The sequence below is a fragment of the Bos indicus genome, chromosome 22 (genome assembly GCF_029378745.1).
Source record: "Bos indicus isolate NIAB-ARS_2022 breed Sahiwal x Tharparkar chromosome 22, NIAB-ARS_B.indTharparkar_mat_pri_1.0, whole genome shotgun sequence".
NCBI classification, from domain to species: Eukaryota; Metazoa; Chordata; class Mammalia; order Artiodactyla; family Bovidae; genus Bos; species Bos indicus.
Window position 1 is genome coordinate 44,241,537 of NC_091781.1, and position 25,287 is coordinate 44,266,823.

At 36.5% G+C, this 25,287-nt stretch overlaps 1 protein-coding gene across 6 annotated transcripts in view; it reads left to right on the forward strand.

The window, feature by feature from the left end:
- Nucleotides 1–1,029: 1,029 nt before the first annotated feature.
- The window catches only part of TASOR (transcription activation suppressor), a 51,678-nt gene continuing 27,420 nt past the window's right edge, over nucleotides 1,030–25,287 (forward strand). For 2 of the 6 annotated variants that reach the window (XM_070776456.1, XM_019984351.2), the window contains exons 1-11: nucleotides 1,041–1,707; nucleotides 9,917–10,062; nucleotides 12,099–12,191; nucleotides 12,966–13,038; nucleotides 13,540–13,631; nucleotides 14,109–14,270; nucleotides 15,786–15,910; nucleotides 17,379–17,410; nucleotides 18,150–18,255; nucleotides 19,060–19,163; nucleotides 19,244–19,347. In XM_070776456.1, the coding sequence (XP_070632557.1) occupies nucleotides 1,101–1,707; nucleotides 9,917–10,062; nucleotides 12,099–12,191; nucleotides 12,966–13,038; nucleotides 13,540–13,631; nucleotides 14,109–14,270; nucleotides 15,786–15,910; nucleotides 17,379–17,410; nucleotides 18,150–18,255; nucleotides 19,060–19,163; nucleotides 19,244–19,347 (1,644 nt within the window). In that variant the 5' untranslated portion in view covers nucleotides 1,041–1,100. Of the gene's footprint in view, nucleotides 1,708–1,750; nucleotides 5,959–9,916; nucleotides 10,063–12,098; nucleotides 12,192–12,965; nucleotides 13,039–13,539; nucleotides 13,632–14,108; nucleotides 14,271–15,785; nucleotides 15,911–17,378; nucleotides 17,411–18,149; nucleotides 18,256–19,059; nucleotides 19,164–19,243; nucleotides 19,348–25,287 lie in introns of those variants that run through there. The other 4 variants (XM_070776459.1, XM_070776455.1, XM_070776458.1 and 1 more) reach the window with 4 other exon arrangements.

A 25,287-nucleotide genomic window follows, 5' to 3' on the forward strand; every position in this document is an offset into this window, starting at 1 on the left:
GTAAATTAACTGTAGTTAATTTACAGATTCTTCTCTATAATGGGTTACAAGATATTGAATTCCATGTGCTATACAGTAAATCCTTCTTGTTTATCTATTTGATATATATAGTAGTGTGTTTCTATTAATTCCATACTCCTAACTGCAACACTTATTTTAAATTGTGCATAATAGCATCTCCCTAACATCTGTTGTGAGGATTTAATGTACATAGTATATATAAATCGCTAGGTACAGTGCCTAGCATATACAAACAACGCAAGAAATAATTTCTGTATTCACCATTGCCCAAATAGTTTCAACATAACCAGCATAAGCTATTTTAAAGGCCTTCTAACTTGACTGTCTAGTTGTTTTAAGGTAAAACGATCGCTTGCTGTATATCTTTTAACGTAGCTGCAAATGTTTATATTTTTCTTTAATATACACTAGCTATAGGAAAACTGAAACAGCAATGGAAAATCTAAAAGCTAGTAGCCCTTCTCAAGCTCCCCAGAACCAAATTCTGTTAACATTAGGCTGTGAAGTCAAATCAAAGGACCAAGGAATTTACAGCTTTCTGGAGGCGTGCCACTGGTTCTAACCCTTCTAGATAAAAATAGGGGGGCGGGTGGGAGTAATCTGTTGTAAAAATGTAAGATCCAGTGGGAATAACAGGTCATTGAAGCGGGTCCCGTGGCTTTCAGGCTCTTATCGTTGCAGTCACTATCAAATCACCACTTCAAGCCTTTATATATGCATGCAAATATTTCACAAAGCCAGGATCATCCCACAACCACTGCCTCTATCCGGTTCTGGCCGATGCAAGTCGTGCGCGGAGAAGCGAGGTAATCTTGCCCGGAAAAAGGCGACGCCTGCGTTCCCAGGACTTGGCGGCAGCACGCCTCCCTCGCCTGCAGCACTGGCCGAACGCGCTCCGGGATCTCGCAGCTCGCCATGAGACCCATCTAACCCGCAGCCGGAGCGGCGTCGAGGTACTCGTCGGGCGTTGCGGTCGCCCCTTTTGGCGGGCTCGGGCGCTCCGAGACTCCGCCCCCTGGCGCCGTCTATCCGCACCCGCGGAGGCGGGCGCCGCGTCTTCATTGGCGGAGCGCTCCGTGATGGCCACGCCCCCTCCAGGCCCCGACGCCAGCACGTTGAGTGGTGGGGGCCGGCTGAAGAACTGCCCGAGCAAGGAGCGGCTCCCGGGGCCGGGAGGCACGGTTGGGGCGCCCGCTTTAGGGCCCCTGAGAGGCTGCTGGGCGGGGATAGCGGCCCGCGGCCACGGGGGGAAGGGGGTCGGTGGGCTGAGAGCAGCTTGGCGGCGAGGCCGGCCCGCCGCCCCTTCCCCCCACCCCCGTCGACCTTGTCGGCCGAAGCTTCCCGGAGCTCCTCACGCCGGCGCGATGGCGACTGCTGCGGAGGTGGAGGTCTCTCCGCCGACGGACGCGAACTGGGAAAGTGGCGGCGGAGACGACGAGATGAAGCAGACGCTTCCGGAGCTTGAGTCCTCCCCACAAAATGGCGGCGGCCTCAGCATCGCGGAGCCCGGCGGCGGCGCCGGGCCTGAGGAGACCGCGGCTTCCGAGGCCGCCCCGAGCCTCTGCCACGAGCAGCTTCAGGACTCCCCTGAGGCGGGCGCGGCTGCACTGCCCAAAGGCCCCGAAGAGCCCGAAAGACCCATTAGGAGGAGTTTTCAGATCCCCAGGAAGAGCAGAGAAAAGAAAGGTTGTGCTTCCCCTCTTTCCCAACCCCTCTTTCTCTCTCCCCTCCATCTTTTCATTAGAACCTCTCTGTCTCCTTCCCACACCCATCCGAGACACGTAAACACGCATGCAGCGCCAGCCGCCTCTCCCCTCACAGCCTCGGCCGCCCAGCTGCTGCGCTTGGTGCGAGAGGAAAGCGGTGGAATCACGCTCCCTGCTCCCCCTCTCCCCGTGGAAGTTGGAAGTAGCTATTTTGAAGCTTGTCCGTAAGGCTGCAGCTCCCAGAGAGGAAAGATGGTGCTCGGCGCCCCTCCTTCCCAGCCCCTGAAGGCAGAGAAGCTGATGTGTCCTCCTCTAAAGATGCTTCTGAGAAGTCTCAATGTGGAAATAACCCGTGGCCATGGATTCTGGGGCTTTCTCCAAGGCCATTGCATTGCGAGGACCACAAGCGCTTCTCCCTGTGGAAATTCTTCAGCTCTATGTCTACTTGAAATTTGATCGATGTCAGCGTCTTCCCTTGTTTAGAAATCTCCGTTAGATGTGATTCATGCACACTGCTGTTTTCCATCACACTTCATTTCCATGTAGTTTTTTTTTCCCCCGCCCTGTTTTTGAAGCGCTAGATAGGGCTCTCTTTAAATCCAAGCCTTAGTTTGTTTTTTGTTGTATTCGAAAAGATGGGGAAGGTAGGTTCTTGGTGCAGTAATTTCCCTATGAAAAAAATCGAGGTCAGCTTTTGCCCAAGAGTCTCCGACTTGATTTTGCAAATGAGAGAACTTCAGCAAAAATTTTTTTGAGAGATCCAGTCTGGTTCGTGGAACAAAAATGGGAACAGTTACATTAACAACGTATTAACAGCATTACGTTTCTAAAATTTTATGCCATATTGTGACACCTTTCTCATGGAGGAAATTACCGTTTTCTGTTTTTAGAATACAATTTTTGACCATCCAGTGATTTTGGGTGCTCTGCCTGGATTTAGTCAATTTAAGCAGGTTTTTTTTCTTTGTTTTAGTGTGTGGTTACGTTTTTCAGATTGAAAAGTAATAGGAATTTTCTTATTTGTAGGAAACGTTTTTTACTTGTAGCTTGAGTCTTGGTAAAGAGAATCTTGAATGAAGCATGTGCTTCCTCTCTGCACGTGCACAACCGCTACATTTGCACAACTGAAATTGATAACCTTGTGTCAGTAAGATACGGACAAAAATGTCAAGTTGTTCATTTCTATTTGGATGAGAAAGCCAAGGGAATTCTTGGTGTGAGAAACCAGACTGAGAAAGATGAAGTTAAATCCGCTAGCATGAGGACTGTTTCTAGAAATATCTTTTGAGTTAATGTAATAGATGTCAGGGTTCAAGAGGATTCTTTAAGGGTCAGGATCATCAGTTCTTTTGGTTTATTTAGTTAAGATGTATAGTCAATATGAGGAAAATATATTTCAGCCTAAATTATAAATTGGTAGAGAATAGGTTAAGAGTAGATTTAGATGGGCTCTTGATTGTAAGTTTGAAATAGCTTGAACTTTTTTCGTTTTTAATTTTTTTTTTTTTAGCTTTATACAGTTTTGCAGTCCGTTTTCTAAAAAGTTTTAACCAAAACATAAGGCACGATGTACCTCATTTTAACTTCTCATAGGACCAGAAAATTGGCCTAAAACCCCTGTTCTGTTTGAAATGTGGGATGGCACTAGGAACTGTTGGCTAGTGTGTGTGTGGTTTTTTTTTTTAAAATATGTCCAGAGGCTGCTCTAAAATAGATTTCATTTGAACACACTAAAAGATATAATTGAGGAATTAAGAAGTATAAAACCTCATTTTCTCCCCAGAGTCTCATGCTCCCTTGGGGAAAATTGATAGTTTCCATTTTCACTTAGAGGCAGAGGCTGTTACCTTTCTCCTCTCAGGAAGGTTTTGGTAAGGAAAGTATAACGTAAACTTTTTTCATGTTTAATGAAAATGAATAATTTTTAACTTGTGTAAATATTTTTACACCCAGCAGCAGCTGTTCAAATAGTGCAATAGCAATTTAAATAGAGCTTTTAAAACTTAAATTAGTTTTTACCATCATGGACTTCATCCTGCCCAACATGAAGGGAATTAATACTTGGTGATGGAATTTCATAGAAAAATTCAACTTCTCATTTAAAAAAAAAAAAAGCTTTATCAGAAACAGTGCAGTAGGTTCTGCTAGTTTCACGCTTGATCCCCAAATAATACCCTCTTGGGAGACTTGAAAGGTAACACTTATGTATAGAATTTGGCTAGGTATTCATTCTGAGTCTCTTATCATGAATATTAGATACCTCTTCTTTTTTTTTTTTTTAATTTTTTAATATTTATTTTTCTGTTTGGCTGTGCCAGCTCTTAGTTGTAGCATGTGAACTCTTAGTTGCAGCATGTGGGATCTATTTCCCTGACCAGGGATCGAACCCAGGCCTCCGGCATTGGGAGCCTGTAGTTTTAGCCACTGGACCATCAGAGAAGTCCCTAGATACCTCTTCTTGAACTTTTCTGTATCAAAGATTCTGTTGCATTCGTATTTTAATATGGCAGGACTTTGCTTGTGACTGCTTTTCCAGTAAAAATAAAAATTAGGACTTGTATTCTTGGTAACTTAAAGATAAACTTTTTTAAGTAGAACTTGCCTTTTCTTGGTCTTCACAGTAGCAGAACATTAAAATACTGCCATTCTAATTAAGTGATAATATTGCAAACACTTCATAGTGCTTAGTAAGTTGTAGGCGCTGTTCTAAGCAGTTTATATGTGTTAATTAAATCGAAGTAATCCTATGTGTTAAGTGCTGTTCCCATTTTACAGATGAGGAAAGTGAACTACTGAGGTAAATAACTTGCCCAAGGTCACATAGCTAGTAAAAGGTGGAGTTGGAGTTTGAACCTAGGCATAAAATACTTCTTTTTCATTATAGAAAAGTTATGGTTTCTTTTTTTAATTAACAACTATTAAATTTAGTGATGTTTAGTATGTCTTCATCCTGGGAAATTTTCAGATTGACAGATTATGTTGATTAAAAAATTAACACGTAATCAGTGCTGACAGATTAAGTGATCTGTTGACTAGAGTAAAATTTTACTTTATGATTATTTGTTAATCTCTGCACTATAAGGAGGCACTGTTAACATTTTAACAAATTGTAGAATTGCATTTCCTCAGTGGGTGTTTCACTGTTGGCTTCTTTTACTCTAGAATCTAGTAGTGTAAGTCCTCAAAATCAGTAATTGACATAATTTTTCCGTTCAAAGTTCTTGGGAAGTGACGTAGTGATGATTGACTTTCTGGAAGGTGTTTGTTGGTTAGTGCTATGTGTAGGGAACAAGATTAACAGCCCTCACGCACCTGCGTCTCTTGCAGGTGCATCACAAACTAAATGATCTCATGCATTTGTGTCCATACTGGTCTAGTTTAGGAGAATTAATACCCAGTTCTCCTCCCAAATCCCCATCTTTTCCCACAAAATTTGGAATTATCTTTTTGAAGACTTTGGGATTAAGTGTCTTAAGGAAATTTGCATGATGTTTTTAAGTTTTGTAAGAATGACTTGGTTCCAAGTACCACAGGTTTCCATAGGTAGAAGTAAATCCGAGCAGTAAAGTATAGGCAGAATTCAGTCATCCACATAAAACATTTGATGCTGCTGCTGCTAAGTTGCTTCAGTCGTGTCCAACTCTGTGCGACCCCATAGACGGCAGCCCACCAGGCTCCCCCGTACCTGGGATTCTCCAGGCAAGAACACTGGAGGGGTTTGCCATTTCCTTCTCCAGTGCATGAAAGTGAAAGTGAAGTCGCTCAGTCGTGTCCGACTCTTAGCGACCCCATGGACTGCAGCTTACCAGGCCCTTCCATCCCTGGGATTTTCCAGGCAAGAGTACTGGAGTGGGGTGCCATTGCCTTCTCCGAAAACATTTGATAGGAGCATACAAATTCTAAGTAATGGAGGTAAACTCTTTGACATATTCCCCAGTCCAAAAAGGTCAAGTTTCATCTTTGTTATCTCTCTAGAATCCTGCTAGAATGTTCATTCTTAATTCTACACTTAATGTGTCAATTGTGATTTAGAGATGAATCATCCATTCCTACAGTATTATGTCTGTAGTAGTTTTATTAGACTGGAGAAGTGTGATTTTTAAAATGTGAGGAACAAATGGATATTCATTGTATTGTAGTCATTAGTAGACATCAGAGATGGATTCAGAGAGAATTGCAGACCAGTGTGATTGCCAGCCTACTCTTATTTCCTTTTCTTCCATGAATTACTGTAAGTTGAAATGTATATTTTGTATTTTCCATTGGTATATTTTTATAATATTGGTCCATCTTATTTTAAAAGTTTAGCTTGTTTTTACACTTAGGTGTGTGTGTGTATGTGTATATATATATATAATTTTTTTTTTTTTACATTCGCTTAATACAAACAAAGATTGGCATTGATACTAAATAAGTTAATAAAGTAGTTGAGGAAAAATGTTTCTTTGGCTGAGGAACAAAGCTCCTATTTGATGATCTTAATTTTATGCCTGTTCCAGTTACTTAAATTTAACATTGAATTCTTAGTATGTTTAATATGTTTTGTATGCTGCAAATAATATAAAATATTCTAGTTTTGATATGATGGTATAATCAGTTTCCTTATTTGAACTATGTATCTCCAAGTACCTTTCTAACTCTTTCCTTGAATCCCATAAAAACACATCTATAAAAGGGACTTCCCTGGTGCTTCAGTGCTTAAGACACTGCATCCACTGCAGGGGGCACAGGTTCAATTCCTGGTTGGGAATGTAGATCCTACATGCCACGTGGTGTGGCCAGGAAGGAGGGGAAAAGAAATGATGAAACACATTTATAATCTGTTTTGTCAATAGAGAAACCTTGTTAATATCAGAAGTCAACTCAGTAACTTATCTTTCTGATAACAGATGGTTGGAAAGCCTGTATATGAGCAAAATTATGTATTCCTTAATGTCTAGAAGAATTATGACTGCTGTTAGTTAACCTTTATAAACCAAACAGAGGGTGTTAGTTATGGCTTTTGACCCTGTTAAATGCATTAAATGAGAAAAATATTAAGAAATAAGAGTTAAAAGTAGACAAGAGGGTAGAAAGAACATGCTAGACATCAAATTCTTTTTTTCTTACAGCTAGTATCCATATAGCTAATACAATTTCTTGATCTAAAATAAGGAAATAATTGTGTTTTTCCAGCTCTTGGAATGATTGATTTCAGCTCTTATATACCCATTTACATCTTTTCTTGTACTTACAGTTCAGGATACAGATTTGCAGCTAGGGAGCCTATTTTGGATTCCACCTGCCCTATTCATATATTAACTTTGGGCCAAGTTAAGTGTTAGCTCAGTTTCATTTGTGAAATAGCCATATTGAACTTCATAGGGTGATTTTGGTGATTAAATGAGATAATGTATATAAAGCTATTAGTACATACCTGAAAAGGAATAATGAGCCATTACTGGTTAAACTCAAAAATTGTCAGAATCTGGAGAATATTATATGAGATACTGACTTCCTAATGTGAAATGGGTGATTAATATAGAAAATATTCTGTTCCCCATTTGGGTGGTCAGATTTATTATTGCCTCAGATGATGATACTGTGACATCTGTATGTTTTCTTTAAAAGAATTGACAGGATGTGTTGATCACATACATACTTCAGTGGTTATTAAGGACAGATAGACCACCAGGGAATGTACTTTCAGAACATTTTATATTTCTGAACTGCCATTACTAGCACATTGACTTGAAATCTTTAAAAATAGTTATAGCAAAATTTTATTTTTCTGAAAGTGATAATTGGGAATAAAAAATAGAAATTATAACTCTAGCCTAACTACTAAAGCCAGTTGAGACATTTGAAATACTTAGGATACAAGTATTTCTTGTTAGATCTAAAATCTTGCACATTTTTCTGTTTAAAAAAAAATTCACTAGTGTTTTCACATTGGCAGACTACTTGAGTACATTTGAGGTGACTCTAGGACATTGCTTTGGAATGAAACAAATGTTAAGTAGTTTTGTAGAGAGTGATTTGAGAGTTAGTTTCTATATACATTTTTATGATTTAACTGATATCTTTCGCTTTGGGTTAGATTGATGGTAGAAATAGTGTTGTAATATCTTTAAAAAAAATAATTTCTTTTATGTAGATTAGTAGAATATCACAGAATTTTAAAGCCACTTGATACTTCTTTTTATCACATTTTTAAATACCTGAGGGCACTTGTTAGTTTAGAAACATAATCAATCATGTATAAAATCCATCTTTAAAAATCATGCTTGGCTTATTTTGGATGTGAAAGCCTATAAAAACTACTCCACATGCTGTTTTTCCTCACAAGTTTTTCCAGTTTAGTTGGGGATAGACACAAAGATAAAACATTTTCTCCTACAACATTCTGTAAAACAGATTTGAATTGAGAGAATGGATTTCTTGCTGTTTTTTGAGCTTTCATTTTGCTTTATAAATCACTGAATTGTTGAATTTGTGAGACCTAATTTACAATGAAAACAATCATATTTTGGTAGTTTAGAACATATTTGTATTTACTATAAAAAAACTTGACAAATTTTATTCTCTCTCTCTTTTTTTCTTTACTCACTTCCTCATTCATTCAACTTGGGGCCAGTGCCCCAAGTAAAGGGAATGAACAAGGCAGTTATAGTTCCTTCTCTCTTGGAGCCTGCAATGAATAGATGATTGAGTATATCCATCTGCTGTAAATTTGATTATAGGACACTTTTTTGCATGTAATAGTTCTTTTTGAGTGTCCCCCTGCCCCGTTTACTCCTGGTGTCTTTGTTGCATTATTATAAGTAATGTTGATTTTATACCCACCTCTCGCTTTTTTAGTGTGTAATTCTGAAGTAGTTGGGATCGTTTGTTCTGCACACATTCTCTCATTGAAAACTACTGCTTTTACAGAAACTTTTGTAATATATACACTGTTTGGTAAATGAATGGATATATCCTTTGACATTATGTCCTTTAAAGCTTAATAACTGAATAGAGAATACAGTAGAAACAGCTACTCTTTAGTACAAGTGGAACACTGTTTCTAGTAGTGGCCTAAAGGTATTTTGATTGACATTTATTGATTCTTTATAAGTAGTATCTTGAAAGAAATTAAGGTAATAGCATGTAACATCTGTTCTGTGAATAACAATGAAAGTGGTTATTTTTGGTTTGGGGAAAATGTATATATATATGTAGACTTGATGTTTGAAGTTTATAAGTCACATTATTTCATCCACAAGGTAGAAATTTGAGGTTATTAGCCTCCTGATTGAAGAACAGATTGAATATTTAAGTATTTTTTTTAAATTAAAGGGAGTGTGTAGTAGTTGGCCAAGTGGGGAGTAAAAACTTTTACCATGTTACTTTGCACCAGATGCTGTGCTTAGAGCTTTTCCAAGTGTTGTCTTATATGGGTGTATGGCATTGTAGTGGTTATTAGGATAGCTCGAGTTCTCCTTTTTGCTGAAGAAAGTAATGAGCTTACTTGGTTAAGTTGGTTTGCCTGGGGTCTCTCGCAAAGCCAGTAAATACTAGAGCTGATATTTGTGTCCAGGTTTGACTCCAAAATCCCACATCTTTCCATTTCACCAAGTTTTCATAGTAAATATCCTCCTACTTTATGTTGGTAATACAAGAAGCTAACGGATGCAACATGTTACTCTAACGTTAGTTTTAAAAACCAGGTAGAATAATTTTATTCTATAGACATCTAAATGGCTTAGGTGTTTTTATGCTTTTACTTATGGCGTAAGCATTTAATTTGCTGAAATAAATGGTCCTAGACATACTACTTATGTGTAACATAAAATAAGAGTTGAGGTAATCTGAGTTTATGCACAGCTTCTTATGAGTAATATACACAGGCGTCTTTAAGTAGTTTAGGTTGCCTAGTGTAGCATCTGCTAAGTTTTGCCAAATTGTAACTTCCTTTTCTGCATGTGTAATGCCAGATGCTCATTCCTATAGAGTTTTTTCTTCAATGAATTAATCAGTGTTTCTTTTACATGTCACAAAACACCCAAGTAATAGGCAGCTAGACTTTTTCTTCAATTAACTGTCTTTTGCACTTCACAAAATAGGATAGCCCTGATAATTTTTTCACTATAAGTTATATAAAAGCCACAAAAATGTAAGAAACTACTTTTAAGATGGAATTTTAAAATTAACACTGTTTTTCATTTTAGCACTTTTTCAGCCATTAACTCCAGGCTCTCGGGAATTTGAAGATGTTTTAAATATTCTCCACTCATCTTACCTTGAACCAACTTCAGTAGCAAATTTTAACTACAGGCGTGCTTGCTTGATACATAACGAGCTTTTGGAAAAGGAGGTATGTTTTCGATTGTGCCTTTTGTAAGATTCTTCAGAACCAGTTAATAGCTTGGTATTGTTTTACTTTTTTTAAAAAAGCTGAAGTTCTTAGGAAAGCCAAATTATGAAAGGGAAAAACAAGTTTAAATGACATGTTTTTTCCCCTAAACAGTGTTGATATTACACTGCATTTTATCTGTGTGTTAAATTAATGTGTGATTGTATAAAATAACTTCTTTTACTAAAAATGAATCTTAAACGTAGTGATAACGTACTGTTTAATGGCTTTATTGTAAATTCATCAGGAGGCTTTTTGATCTTTCAAGCACATGTTTGTTAAGTGGAATCTCTAAGAGTGTGTTGTGTCTTAAGTTCCAAGGTTAATGAAATTTCCCTTAATTATTGCCAGGTAATTGAATTTAATATCATTCGTAGAAATTCTTAGTGAGAAAGTGAGAACACGGGGAAGTATTTGAGCCTTTTAGGTAGTCAATTAAAGTTTCACGTACAAATTAGAATACTGTTTGAGTTTTGGTTTAGGAAAAGCCATAATAATGTTGGAGTTAATACAAATGATATGTTTGGAAACATTTGATGTGTATACTGCTTTCTCATGTACATGAAATGCTATTAATTTTGTACTTTTAAAATTGGTTAATCCAGTGCTATCAGTATTTAACTTTGAAAGGATCCCTAAAGTAGCTAAATGTTATTGGCTCCCAGAGAAAAGTAAAACCTTGGTAGTTTGATGTAGTTTCATGATATGATAGGGATTATTTGTTAATTTATATGAAAATTTAGTCTAAAACTTCATTATTGAAGATCAGTAATAGCCTGAATATTGCATGTACATCTGTTAGATACAGGCTCCATATCTATATGTGTCTAAAAGTGAACGCTAGCAGTTGAGGGTGACTTACAGTTCAGATGTACTTAGACCAAGTTACTCTTATGGGTATGAAGCATGGCTTATGTACTTGGCACTGAGAATACAGTTGCAAAGAAATGAAACATTTTTCCTTGTTCTAATTGAGTTTATAGTCTAGAAGTTGGTCATGAAACAAAGATTTATTAAGCCACCTACTATATGCAGTGGGTCATCCCTGGTGGCTCAGTGTTAAATAATCTGCATGTTAATGCAGGAGACGTCTGTTCGATCCCTGGGTCGAGAAGATCCCCTGGAGAAGGAAATGGCAGCCCTCTCCAGTATTCTTGCCTGGGAAATCCCATGGACAGAGAAGCCTGGCAGACTACAGTCCATGTAGTCATAAAGAATCAGACACCACTCAGCGATGAAAACAACAACTATATGCTATGCACCATGTCAGATAAAACAAGAAAGCCAAAGATAATCAAAATATGAACGTAAAAATCTATGGGAGGGACTTCCTGGTGGTCCAGTGGTTAAGAATCAGCCTTCCAGTGCAGAGGGACACAGGTTCAATCTCTTGTACAGAAAGATCATACATGCCATAAGGCAGCTAAACCCATGTGCCACAACTATTGAGCTGCTCTAGAGCTGGAGAGCCACAGCTCCCGAAGCCTGAGTGCCCTAGAGCCTGTGCTCTGCAACAAGAGAAGTCACTGCAGTGAGAAGTTCCACTAGAAGAGTAGCCCCTGCCTTCGCCACAACTAGAAAAAGCCCATGGCAGCATTGAAGAACCATTGCAGCTTTTTTTAAAAAAAGTGTGGTAAGATTTTAATAGAATTTTAGTTAAAATTGTTGAGCTCTAGAGGCTTATTTGACTATATTTTAAGACTAAAGAGCCAATTATAATAAGGGAAAAATGAAGTGCAGAAATTTCAGGGAGAGAAAAGATAATTTCCATTTTGGTAGGTTTGAAATTTTTTTGCTGTGCCTCACAGCTTGTGGGATCTTAGTTCCCAGACCAGGGATCATAACTGGGTGCCCAGCAGTGGAAGTGCAGAGTCCTAATGACTGGACCACCAAGGAAGTGCTGATCTGGAATTTCTGAGAAATAAAATTCCTGAAACTCTTCACTTGAACAACATAGGCATGTGCTAAGGCATTGTTACAGATTTAATTTCATTTAGTTTACAGAAAAGCGAAGAGAACTGAAGTTTGATGGTCGTTTGGATAAAGAACTTTCAGAATCCTATGCATTTCTGATGGTTGATCGGTATAAGGTAAGTGAACTCATTTTATAAAAAGTAATTTGAAAATGTTTACATTGTAGGTTAATAATTTGCAATTATTCAGTACACTTGATTTTTATAAACTAACAATTTGTTGATATATAAATGGAAAAAGTGATTTAGTAACGCAAAGTATTTCATTGTTTTGTGATTTGTTTTTCAGATACGTTCTTTTCTTTGATCAGAGCTATTTTTCCCCCCTGGAATGTGCTTGATAATAAATACTTTTCCTTTTATTAAAGTAGATTATCAAGTGGGAGGTGGGGGGTAGATTTGAGAGGGAGGGGACATATGTATACCTGTGGTTTATTCATCTTGATGTATGGCAGAAACTAACACTATATTGTAAAGCAGTTATTAAAAATAAAGACCAAAAAAAGTAGATTATCTTCTCTATTGCTGATTATATGTGCTGAGAACTATTTTTTCTCCTTTGATGTTTAGATGGAGTTACTGTCTCTCAAATATTTTGCCAATTCCAATTCTCCCTAAAAGGGAATGTTTATATATATTAATGTCGTGAATTCTGAGTATCTGTCCAACTTGGCATAAACAAAAAATAGATTTCAACTGTGGTTACATTGGAAATGTAAACCAGTTGTACATTGATATTTAGTTATGAGTAAACTAGTATGTATATTTATAATTTCTGTAATGTTAAAATATAGTTTAGAAGCTTGGATTTTACTTAAAATGAGTTTATAGACTATCTTTTCACATTTTTAATGTTATGTGACTACAAGATGACATGTTTTGTTTATTTAGGTTCAGAGCATATGTGAAAAAGGACTACAGGTGGGCCAGTCCAAAATAACAATTCTTGGCAATCCTTCCATGGGTAATCTTTTGTTCTTTTATCATATACCTACTCCTAAATTGCCCTTTAAAATATATTATCTATTTTTGCTGCAGTCCTAAAAATTACATTCATTTATGCTTTGTCATGTTCCCAGAAAAAGAGACTAGTTTCAGGTTCTGCAGTATAAAACCTGTTTTATCCTTTGTTTCTGATTTTGCATACTTGCAATTGAACAAGGGTTATCTTTTTTTTCTTTTAATGTCTTAGTCTAGTCCTAGTGATACTGAGAAATTTGATTAGTTTCATGTTTTTTCTGGTTTTATTTTTGCTTTGGTTCAATATCAGCTATTTTTACCATCATTACATTTTTTTAAGTGTGATACCTTTTATCTCTTGTAATTATCTCTTTATTTCTTATTATAATCGTATAATAGCTCTTATAATTTTATCTATTAGAATATTATATAATTGTAATATTAGGTTAAGTATTTGGACTTTTTATATTTGTCTTAATAATTCTTTCATTTGTCTCTTTACTAGGTGTCTATCTTTCTAGGTATGCTGATTTACTACAAGCTAATCCTTTGGAAGCTGGGGCAGTGGGTGATGTGGTTATTTTTAAAATAATGAAGGTAATTTTGACTTTTATATTTCAGTATATCAAAGATGACATTTGATTTAGATTAGGAGTTTGATTAAAAGCCAGTACTTGCTTGTGTTTGGTATATAAGATACTTTTGAGAGAAGTTCGCCATCTTTAATCTGAATTTACTGAACCTTAAAGTTAGCTTTCCTTTCCAACGAAAAGAATGAAAGAGGGAAATACATTGATAATGTCACTTAAGCAAGTGAAGAGTGTTGTGAAGAAAGTTTTTATTTCCTTGTATTAAATTCAAAACTTTTTTCTGGGGCGGGGTAACTTTTTCTTACTGTTTCAATATTGGTAAAAGTTTTGGCTATTACTTTATTACCAAGTATTAAAGAAAAAAACTGTTACAAGTTTTTTTGTTATAAGTTTTTTGATCTGTATTCAGAGGTATACTATCATATTAATGTCATACAGTCAATGATAAGGTTTTGATGGACGTGAAAGATTTTCTCTATTTTAGGGTAAAATAAAGAGTGTATATGACACCATGGGTGTAAAAAGTTCAGAATCTGTATTAAATAAAAGTGCTTCGGACCCAACACCAAAGCATGAATGTCATATGTCGAAGAATGTTAATAGAATTACATCACTTCTGGCTTACAGAGCCTATGAGCTTACTCAGGTAGGTGCCTGGATCCACTTTAGTGTTATGACCTCATATCTCTTTGTCAATAAATGCTTTAAAATATCTCCCTTTTAGTTCCCTCTGCGACCACACTAGTCTAGACTTAGCACTGCCTTCGTAGAGTGATTCGCACTGCTGTTTGTTCATTGTTCCCAAGACAGCTCAGAAACAGACAGTGGTCCTCCTCAGGGTGATATTCAGATTACTTAGCCTTGCTAGTTCTCCCTGCTTGTAGATTGACCTCCAGCCTGTTTTTTTGTATGATTACTGCCCTCAGCAATCTCATTTCATCTTAGTCTTGGTTTCTCATGGCCTGAAAATTCCTGTCTGATAAAATATTACTCAACCTTTAAGCTAAAGTTAAAGCCCCCTAAATTACCTTAATTCTTATCACTTTGTGTTACTGATTTGATAGATTCTATTTTTATTAGTATTTTTCTAAAATACAAGCAGTTCATTTCTTAGCTTTATTCAGATATAATTGATTTATAGTAAACTACAACTGAGTGACTTTACTTTCACTTTTCACTTTCATGCATTGGAGAAGGAAATGGCAACCCACTCCAGTACTCTTGCCTGGAGAATCCCAGGGAGGGATCCTGGTGGACTGCCGTCCATTGGGTCGCACAGAGTCGAACACGACTGAAGCGACTTAGCAGCAGCAGCAGCAGCAGCAGCAGCACCACACATACCTAAAAGTATAATATTTGATATCAGTCATGGTTTTATATGGTGTTTGACTATAAAGGAATGTTATTCTTTTTTTTAAAAAAATGTGCATATCTAAAGGGATTGTGTATAAAAGTGGTGGTGCTACCCTCCCTGGAAATGTTCTCTTTTTTTTTCTCCCTTCCTTTGATGTTTTACTTTATTTACATTGAAAAAAACTTATACTTTCTCCTTTGTTTTTGAAGAATCTCTGTGGGTAAGACCTTTTAACAAAAATTATATTCACCAAAATCATCTGGACTAACTCATTTCCTTGCCTTCTGGACAGTAGTAGTATGGTCACCTGTGTTTGTAATCTCTACCACCTTCCCTATATTGCCTTGTCTGTGGTTGGTATCAAGAATCTGTTTTTCCTTTGAAATAATGAGCATAGTGGTAGGTTTGCTTGAGATTGTGTTTTTACTATTTTATTTCCATATCAGTGGCTTTTGTGAGCTGACCTGGAAGTTACGCTCCATTTGTTAAATTTTTTTGAGGAGATTTGTTGCGTATTCCCAGTGGTCAGCTCTTCAGAAGTAAACTTTTTTAGTATCCTGGCACTTGAGATACATATATACCTACAATACATGTGTGTGTGTGTGTATAAGCACAATATTTTTATATTATGAAATTAATATAAAGTACAAAGTATTTTAAATAAATTGACAGGCAGTGCTTAAAGATAACTTCGTTAGAGGTACTTCAGTTATATTGTGTTTCTCAGATATCAGGCAGATAAATATAACATTCCACTCTAATTCTTGCCTTCTTAAGAGAGGTGACTCTGCGTTTTCTTATTTTTAGTATTATTTTTATGAGTATGTCTTTGATGAGCCAAGGCGAAGACCAAGACACGTGTGTCCATATGCAGTTGTGTCTTTTGCTTATAAAGACGATATACAAACTCAGAAGTTCATACCTTCATCAAGGTAAGACTTGTGAATCTTACATGTCATTTAGAATCTGTCGTCACATACGCTACACTGCTGAGTTAGGAGCACTTTCCATTTTTTTGCTTCTCTTGAAATTCATTAAATACAGGATTGTTCATGACAACTTTTAAGAAATAAATGAGAAAGACAAATGTCTGGAAATAAAAACTAAAATTTACTAAAACCTCATCAATTAACCTTTTTTTCCTGATATTGAAAATTTATATAGTTGGTACCAATGCCATTTTTTTTGTTTTTGGCTGCCACACAGCATGAGGGATTTTAGTTCACCGACCAGGGATCAAACCCTGGGCCTTGGCAGTGAAAGTGCAGAGTCTTAACCACTGGCCTGCCAGAAATCCCCTCAAATGCATTGTTTTTGGAGGTGGGGGGGCTGCCCTGGGTCTTGTTGCTGTTACAGTAGCTGCTGCAAGCACCTCTGCAGTTGAGGTACACAGGCTTCTTGTTGTAGTGGCTTTTCTTGTGGAGCACAAAATGATCATCCACTGGCAAACTGTACATTTACTTTTTGACTGTTTTCTGTCTTCCTTATGAGATTGTAAGCTCTGTGAAGGCAAGGGTTTTGTTCCTCCCTGTAATTCTGTTATCCAGAACTGTGCCTAATAATTGATAGAAGTTTACAATTTTGGGGCTTCCCTTGTAGCTCAGTCGGTAAAGAATCTGCCTGCAGTGCAGGAGACCCGGGTTTGATCCCTGGGTTGGGAAGATCCCCTGGAGAAGGAAATGGCAACCCACTCCAGTATCCTTGCCTGGAAAATCTCATGGACAGAGAAGCCTGGTGGGCTGCAGTCCTTGGGGTCGCAAAGAGTAGGGCACGACTGAGCGACTAACACTTACTTACACTCAGTAAATATTTATTGAACGATGAAACTCCAGTACTTTGGCCACTTCATGCGAAGAGTTGACTCATTGGAAAAGACTGATGCTGGGAGGGATTGGGGGCAGGAGGAGAAGGGGACGACAGAGGATGAGTTGGCTGGATGGCATCACTGACTCGATGGACGTGAGTCTGAGTGAACTCCGGGAGTTGGTGATGGACAGGGAGGCCTGGCGTGCTGCGATTCATGGGGTCACAAAGAGTTGGATATGACTGAGCAACTGAACTGAACATATTTAAATATGATTGAGGCTGTTTCTTCAAATCTCATCACTATAATCAAGTAATTGACAGAGACTTTAAAGGACTATATTCTCTCCTGATGGGTGTTTTTGGGAAAATTTTTGAGGCAAGTAAGTAATTCTGATTTTTTTCACGTAGACTTGTGTTTATTAAATGTTATAATAAGTAATTTGTTCTTCATACTTGGAGGGAAGGATTTATTTTTTTTGTACAGTATGCCATTAAAAATAGCATTTCTATCAAGGCCCTGAATGTTAAATGTTAACTTTCATGTTGTTAGTAATCAGTAATATTTCTCTTTTCTTTTTAAAAATTTATTTGTAGATCTAACAGCTTTAATGCAGATAGAAACACAGGTAAGATTCTTGTATTTCTTTCCTTTAGTTTTATAAATCCGAAGAATTATGTTGAGTAAAAAAAATAAGTGCTTTGTTTATTTTTATAATGAATGAGACTGCAAAGTATGGAAAAACTCGAGGCCATGTTAAGATGTAGCATTGACACTTGGTCATCCAAACATATGGTCTCCTTTGAGAATCTGCTGGTACTGTGAATAGTCCAAAGAATTGTAGCGCTTTGATTGATAAAGGTAAAAAAAAATAAAACAAGCTTCACAACTCAGACATAAGTATTAATTTCATCAGAGATTTAGAATTAAGGAGAGAAGATTAAAAGCAATACTGACATTTTCTACCTGCAAGTTTCTCCACAATGAAGAGAACGCAAGTGGAACCTATATGACATTGTGTGGAGTTCATATAGTTGACTGGATTTAGTGTCGTCTCCTTTGGGGGGAAGAGGAGGGCATTACCGTATTGCCTTTGCTCCTCAGCATTCTGATAGGAGGACATGTAGGCAAATGAATTTGTTATCTTTTTCATCTGGAATAATTTTGTATGAAAAGAGATACCCAAAACAAAAATTCGATTGTTTGAATTCTCTGTAAATAGAAATGTCAAGACTTTTTGTGTGTGTGTGTGTGATTGTTCTACTTAAACTATGTTTCTCAATTATTTTCCCCCTTATATCTAGTAAACATGTTTTTGCTTCTGGGCTGCTGAGAGTCTGAGTTGTGTCATTATTCTTTTTATTTAGATAAATTTAACTACACGTTGTGGAAAGGACAGCTTTTAAATAAAGGAAAGCTTTTGTGTTACATTTCTCTGAGGTCAGCCACTCGTGCTTTTTTGCCTGTCAAGCTGTAAGTATGTTGTATTGTAAGAAAGTAGAATTAGTTGCTAATTATTCAGTTCTTACTTACATTTAAAATTTGCTTTTGTTTTTCTCACATTTAACTTTTACTTTGATCCATAAGAACTTAAATATAAATACTGATTGGTTTTTTAAAAAAAGATTGATTTGAAAACTTGGAAACAGGTTAAAAAAAGTTCTCTACTTTTCTGTTTTGATTTGCAGATAGGCTAAATAGTTATATACATTCATGGCATAAAACTTTTTCTTAGTGATTTAAATATTAAAAGTGATTTTTCAAAGTTTTGTCCTAAGTAGATAGGTTTTTTTTTTTTTTTTTTTTTTAGCAATTTGAACATAATAGACTGAAAACAGCTTGATGTGTGAGTTTAGTTAAAATTTATAGGCTTCAGTCCTTTGCAACATAAGTTGGAATTGAAAGATTTAAAACTATCTTTTGCTACACCACAGTAAATGTTATGAGCCCTCATAAATGGTAGAAGAGCAATTTAACTGTTCATACTTGAATTGCCTTTAATTAAATGATGACTTTTTATCCTTTGTGGCTGATAAAATTGGTATTAGCTTCTGGCTTAAAGAAAGAAGGTTGGTAATATTGCTGGGCTATTTAGCTACCCGTATATACATGTGAACTTCACATATCAAATATCAAGTATGATACTAATAAATATGCTCATTTGTATTCCATCCAGATATCTGTGTCTGAGAGACAGAGAGAGTGACTGAGAGAGAGTTATTTTACTAGAGTTAAAAATACAGATAAAGCAAATAAGCCTTTTCAATTTTCTTTCAGTCCTGAGAAGTTAGATGTTGAAACAGTTATGAGTATGGATCAACTGAAACAGAAAATCCCTCCAGCCCTATTTTATAAGGAAACTTACTTTGGTCCAAATGAAGGTAGAGCAATTTAATTTTATTACAATGTATAAGAAGCAGACTTGACATGAATACTAACTGTGTATTTTTTCTTATGTCAGTTTTGAAGAATGGAATGTATTGCAGCCTTTATGAAGTTGTAGAAAAGACAAGGATTGGAAGTAACATGGAGAGTTTGCTGCAGAAACTAGAGAAGGAGAAACTTGTGAGTTAAAGGTTTTCAGATGTTCCTCCTCCTTCCTTAGAAACATTCATATTAACAAGTGATTATGATAATATTTCAGTTTATTTCATTTTTGCCTCTGAAAATACCACGAAGTCTCTGTTGCTGCCATTTGGTTAAAAGTGTTTTATTACGGCCTTTGGTGCTATTCTTTTTTAGCCATGACACTAGGTCCTCTATAGACTTAATCTTTTCCATGAAGTATCTTGATTGTGTTTTGTGACTGTGATATTCAGCAAGTACTTACTATCCCATTTTTATGCAGGGTATATAGTTTGGTAAAGAATGAGACAGGAGACTATTTCCCTGGATTATGTGGTGAATGGAGTTGCTCATTTGTTTCAGTAGAGACTGTGCTGTATTTGAAGATTGAGAAAGAACAAGGCCCTTGATGAGGTTGAAAGTATAAAAATATTAGAGGGTAAAGTGGTAGAAAATAGGGCTAGAAAAGTGTATAGGGGCTATGTTGTGCTCAAATGTTTGTACATTTGGACTTGATACTATAGAAATAGATTTTAAAGAATGGGATGAGGTTTTGATTATGTAGTGTGATCAGAGCTCTGTTTTGAAAATTTACTTAGGTTTCTCTGTAGAGAATTAATTGAGAGGGGAGATGAGGTAGGAAACTACCATTTAGAGTGAATGGTAGGTGTGATGAGAAAGGATAAAGAAGAGATCAGTTTAAGGGATATTTACTAGATAGTATCTAATTTAGTGCATATTGTGTATATTGAGTTTGGGTGGAGGGATTACTAGTTCAGGCATCAGACTGTGATGGATTCAGAAATGAATAGAAAATGGTTATGTGATGCTACTATGTATAGGTTAGTTGAAGGAGAGGAGGTGATTGCAGGAAAGAGTGGCTATTCCAGGATTTCTGTTAACATGAGGTAGGTGAGCTTGTGTTCAAATGTTTAAGGGACATTCCAGTGGCAAAGAATAGAGAGAGGTTTTTTTTACACAAGTATGCTGTTTAATACAAAGTTTTCAGCAGTCGTCTTTTTACTCCTCATTTTTTGAGCCTCGGTTTCCCAGTAGTCAAATGGAAAGTTGGATCAGTGATTTTTTTAGAACTTGTAACTTTATAGATGACTACATAGAATTTCATTATATGGTTATACATTTGCTTAATCAACCCATCATTTATAGGTGGGAGAGTCAAATTATGTACAGAACTTATAGGCAGAGTTTGTACACTTATTAGCAATAACTGTTTGAGACCAGCTATAAACCTGTAGGTTAGGCATCTTTGAACACACGCATATGCACATTTACATATATATGGGCATTCGTTTACATTTATCTTTGTGTTTCTTATCCCCACCCCCCAAGCTCATCTGTGATACAAGCTTTCCTCATGATCAAAATCTATTCAGTTCCTGAGTTCATTAAGTTTAAGTAGTAAGTTTGGATATAATAGAATATTGAGTTATCCAAATCTGTTCAGTTCTTGAATTTCATAGAATGCATATTGCGAATCTTGACATTGAGGAGTTTATCACAAAAATACAACATCTGTTTAGTGCCTAATAGTGAAAATCAGGATAGGAAGGATACTAGCATTTTGTTCTTCACCTGAACAAGTATAAGGTTAGGTTTGTGGAGGACTGGGTCTTCCCAGAATCAAGAAGTAAAGTAAGATCCTCTGTCTTAGAAGGCACAGGCATTCCATAAGGATACACCACATGAATCTAATGAACTGACATTTTGTAATGCTCCCCTCTTTCCTGCAAGCCCCATTGGGAATTATTCTAATTATAGCTATATCCTTCATAGTTGTCGTAATAATGGGAGGTACATTGGGGACTCTTGGGTTCTAAATAATTTTATCCTGAATATATACAGGAGATATTGTGGATCAGAGAGATTTAGTGAACACCTCACAGTAGGTAATACATGTGTTGGCTCTCCTTTGCTCTATTTCATACCCTGAGGGCAATGCATCCAGACTCGGGTCAGTTACTCTATGCAAGTAGTTGGACACTCCATAGGCAAGGGGTGAGATGATTTTTCCTTCATAAAGCGAAGGAGGCAGCTATTTCCCTTCTCTCCTAAGAAGATATCCTTGAAATGTAATGAACGTTAACTCCAACCTTTGGTGAATAAAAACTCTTCTGGAGCCAGTTAGCCCTCTTGGACCTAAATACCTAGGGAGATAGCTAGCTCTTCAGTCTTCCAGGCACCTTGGGACTTAATCTAGGAACCTAATCTACTGTAAACTTTTGTGTGCTCACTTAGCACTTTTAGGGAGATAGCAGAAATGTATCCTTTTGGATCAGAGTAGTTAACTAGGTAATTGTCTATAGATGTAATTCTTAAAATGTGTGAAGAGTGTAATATTTCTGGGGCAAATGAAAACAAACATTCTCTATGTACATTTCTGCATGTCAGAAGGCTAGGGCTTTTTGCAGGGACACAGAATTCAGCAAAGTTGTATTTTCCCACAGGGATATTTATAAGATAAATAAAATACTAAATTCTCTTTCAGTTGATGGTCAGTGAAATTAACTCTTTCAAAAAAAGCTATTGAAGTATACTTGATTTATAATGTTGTGTTAGTTCCAGGTATACAACGCAGTGAAGTCAAATTCTTAAAGTTGACTTTAGTATAAGAAAAAACATGAGAGAAATGTTCCTAAATTTGAATATTGTCTCTGATATGAATATTTTTAGTATCTTGGTGTATGTGTACAGGGTAATTTTCTCTCAGGTATACATGTAGTATATTCGATTTATTATTTAGAAGTAGAATTACTGAATTATAACATATGACTGGCTGTACAAAATAATGCATTTTAAGTGGTTGTACCAGTTTATACCCTCAGTACCAACAAATTCCCATTAACTTACATCATCATAATTGCTTGATATAGTCAGACTTTAAAAGTCTTTTCATGTTCCATTGCCAGTTTTTCCTTTTCAGTGTCTTGTGGTTTTTAAGTATGGTTATTTACAGTATTGTGCAAGTTTCAGTTATATAGCATAGTGATTCAGTATTTTTTGCAGATTATATTCCAATATAGAGTGGCTTGTGTTTTTTTTATTAATTTGAGGAGTTTCAGATTTATTTTGGGAACTAATACTCAGCTGTGTGCTGTAATTTTTTTTTCATAATTTATACTTGCCTTTCTACTTTATTCAGTGTTTTTTGGAGAATAGATGTTCATAACTGTAATGTAATTGAATTTGTCTGTCTAAATGTTAAGTACTGTTAGTGACTTGTTTAAGAAATCTTTTCCTTGCTCCTAGATCTTATAGATACTATTATCCTACATTTTTTTGAATGTTATGATTTTTCCTTTGGTACTTAGCTTTTTTTTCTTAATATATATGTATTTTATTGAAGTATAGTTGACTTACGGTGTTCCAGAAGCACAGCAAGGTGGTTCAGTTATACATATACACATATATTATTTTTGAAATTATTTTCCATTATAGGTTTTTATAAGATACTGACTACAGTTCCCCATGCTATACATTAAACCTTTGTTGCTTGTTGCGTATCTGTTTTTTTTGTGTGTGTTTTTTTTTTTTAATTAGAAATCTAGCATTCTATTCATCGGAGAAGGCAATGGCACCCCACTCCAGTACTCTTGCCTGGAAAATCCCATGGACGGAGGAGCCTGGTGGGCTGCAATCCATGGGGTCGCTAAGAGTCAGACACAACTGAGCGACTTCACTTTCACTTTCACTTTCATGCATTGGAGAAGGAAATGGCGACCCACTCCAGTGTTCTTGCTGGAGAATCCCAGGGCCGGGGGAGCCTGGTGGGCTGCCGTCTGTGGGGTCGCACAGAGTCAGACACGACTGAAGGGACTTAGCAGCAGCAGCAGCAGCATTCTATTCATACTAAGTCAAACAAGTGGAATCAAAATGTCATAAATTTTTTGTTAGGCAAAAATTCTTAAATTTTCTTGAATATATATATATATGTATATAATACGTATTATTTATATACTTGTATACAAAAGTTTTTCTACTACACTTGATAAAGGCTTGAGAAAGAACATCAAAAAAAGGGGGGAAATTGGAAAACATAAACTAAATGAAATGGGAACACTGAATATGAAGTAGAAAAAGTGAAACTAGGTAAAAAATAAAAGATTATAGTCCAGGTGTTTTTAAACATAACTGCTCATTAGAAAAATATCTGGAGGGAAAAAAGCAATACCTGGGCATTTGTATTTTTCAAAAAATTGCAAGATAATTCTGACATGCATCTGACACATAACTTTTTAAAAAATACATGTATATGTATTTTTTTTTTTAACTTTTGTGTGATACAAGACACAAAAGAAATCCAATCTCATTTTTTTCCCCAATATGAATCTAACAAGTTGTTCCTGAACCTAAAAATTTACTGAATAGTGCATCCTCTCTCCACTAAGAAGTCTTGATATCAGGTAGGGCAAATTGCCCACTGTTTTCATGGTTTTTGGAGTGTTTCGCTATTTGAGATTGGGATTTTTTTTTTCTTCCCCCCAAAATTTAAGAATTGGTTTACTTTTTTCAAAAAATCTTAGAATAAGCTTGTTAGTTCCTCACCTTTCCTGCACAAGAAAAAAATCCCCATTGGAATTTAAAAATTGAAATTGTATTAAATTTGTAGGTCAAATTCAAGAGGATTGACATCTTTGTGATATGGTCTTATCCATGAACAAAGACCATATCCATGTGATATGGTCTTATCTTCTCTCAGAACGGTATTCTTTTAACAATTTTATAATTTTCTGAATACAAGTCTTGCTCATTTTTTGTTTTATCACCAGACATTTTGCTTTTTTTGATGCTGTTGTAAACAGTATATTCCATTTCAGTACATTTTATTGTGTATTTAGAAATGTAATTGATATTTATGTACCAAAATCATATTTATGTCAGATCAGTATATGAAATTTGAATAATTTGTTCATTTTTGTTCATTCTTTGGGATTGCTCTATATGTTTCATTTTCCAGGAGCACCATTTTTTTTTCCCCCTCTCTAATCTAGGATCTCTAGTATGATGTTGAATAGAAGTGATTACTGTAGGCATTCTTATCTTGATCTTCAGAAGAACACTTCTAACATTAACCATTAGGTTGGGACTTTGCAGTAGGTTTTTCACAGTTACCTTTATTAATGTTTTTCCTTCTTTATTTTTTAACCTTCAGTGGGTTTTGAATTTTGTTGAATTTTTCTGTATTTATTTATTGAGATGGTTACATGGTGTACTAGAGTGACACCAGAGGAACAGAACTGATAGGATATACAGTTGATACTTTTAACAGCTTTGGTTTAAACTATGCAAGTCTGCTGCTACTGCTGCTAAGTTGATTCAGTTGTGTCCCACTCTCTGCGACTCCATAGATGGCAGCCCACCAGGCTCCCCCATCCCTGGGGTTCTCCAGGCAAGAACACTGGAGTGGGTTGCCATTTCCTTCTCTAATGCATAAAAGTGAAAAGTGAAAGTGAAGTCGCTCAGTTGTGTCTGACTCTTAGCGACTCTATGGACTGCAGCCCACCAGGCTCCTCCGTCCATGGGATTTTCCAGGCAAGAGTACTGAAGTGGGGTGCCATTGCCTTCTCCGTATGCAAGTCTACTTGTGTGCAAATTTTTTCATTAAATGTGTACTACGGTACTGCATCATCCATGGTTGCTTAGATCTGCAGATGCAAAACCGTGGACTTGGAGGGCCAACTATAAAGTCACATGCATATTTTTCAACTGCATGGGGGTTGGTTCCCCTAACCCCCACATTGTTCAGGTATCAACTGTATACAGATAGAGATTTATTATAAAGCATTGGCTTTCACAGTTATGGTGGCTGAAAAGTCTCAAGGTTTGTAGTTGGTAAGTTGGAGACCCAGGAGAGCTGATGTCATAGTTTACAGTCTGAATCCAAGTGTTTCAGAACCAGGAGATCTGACCGTTTCAATCTAG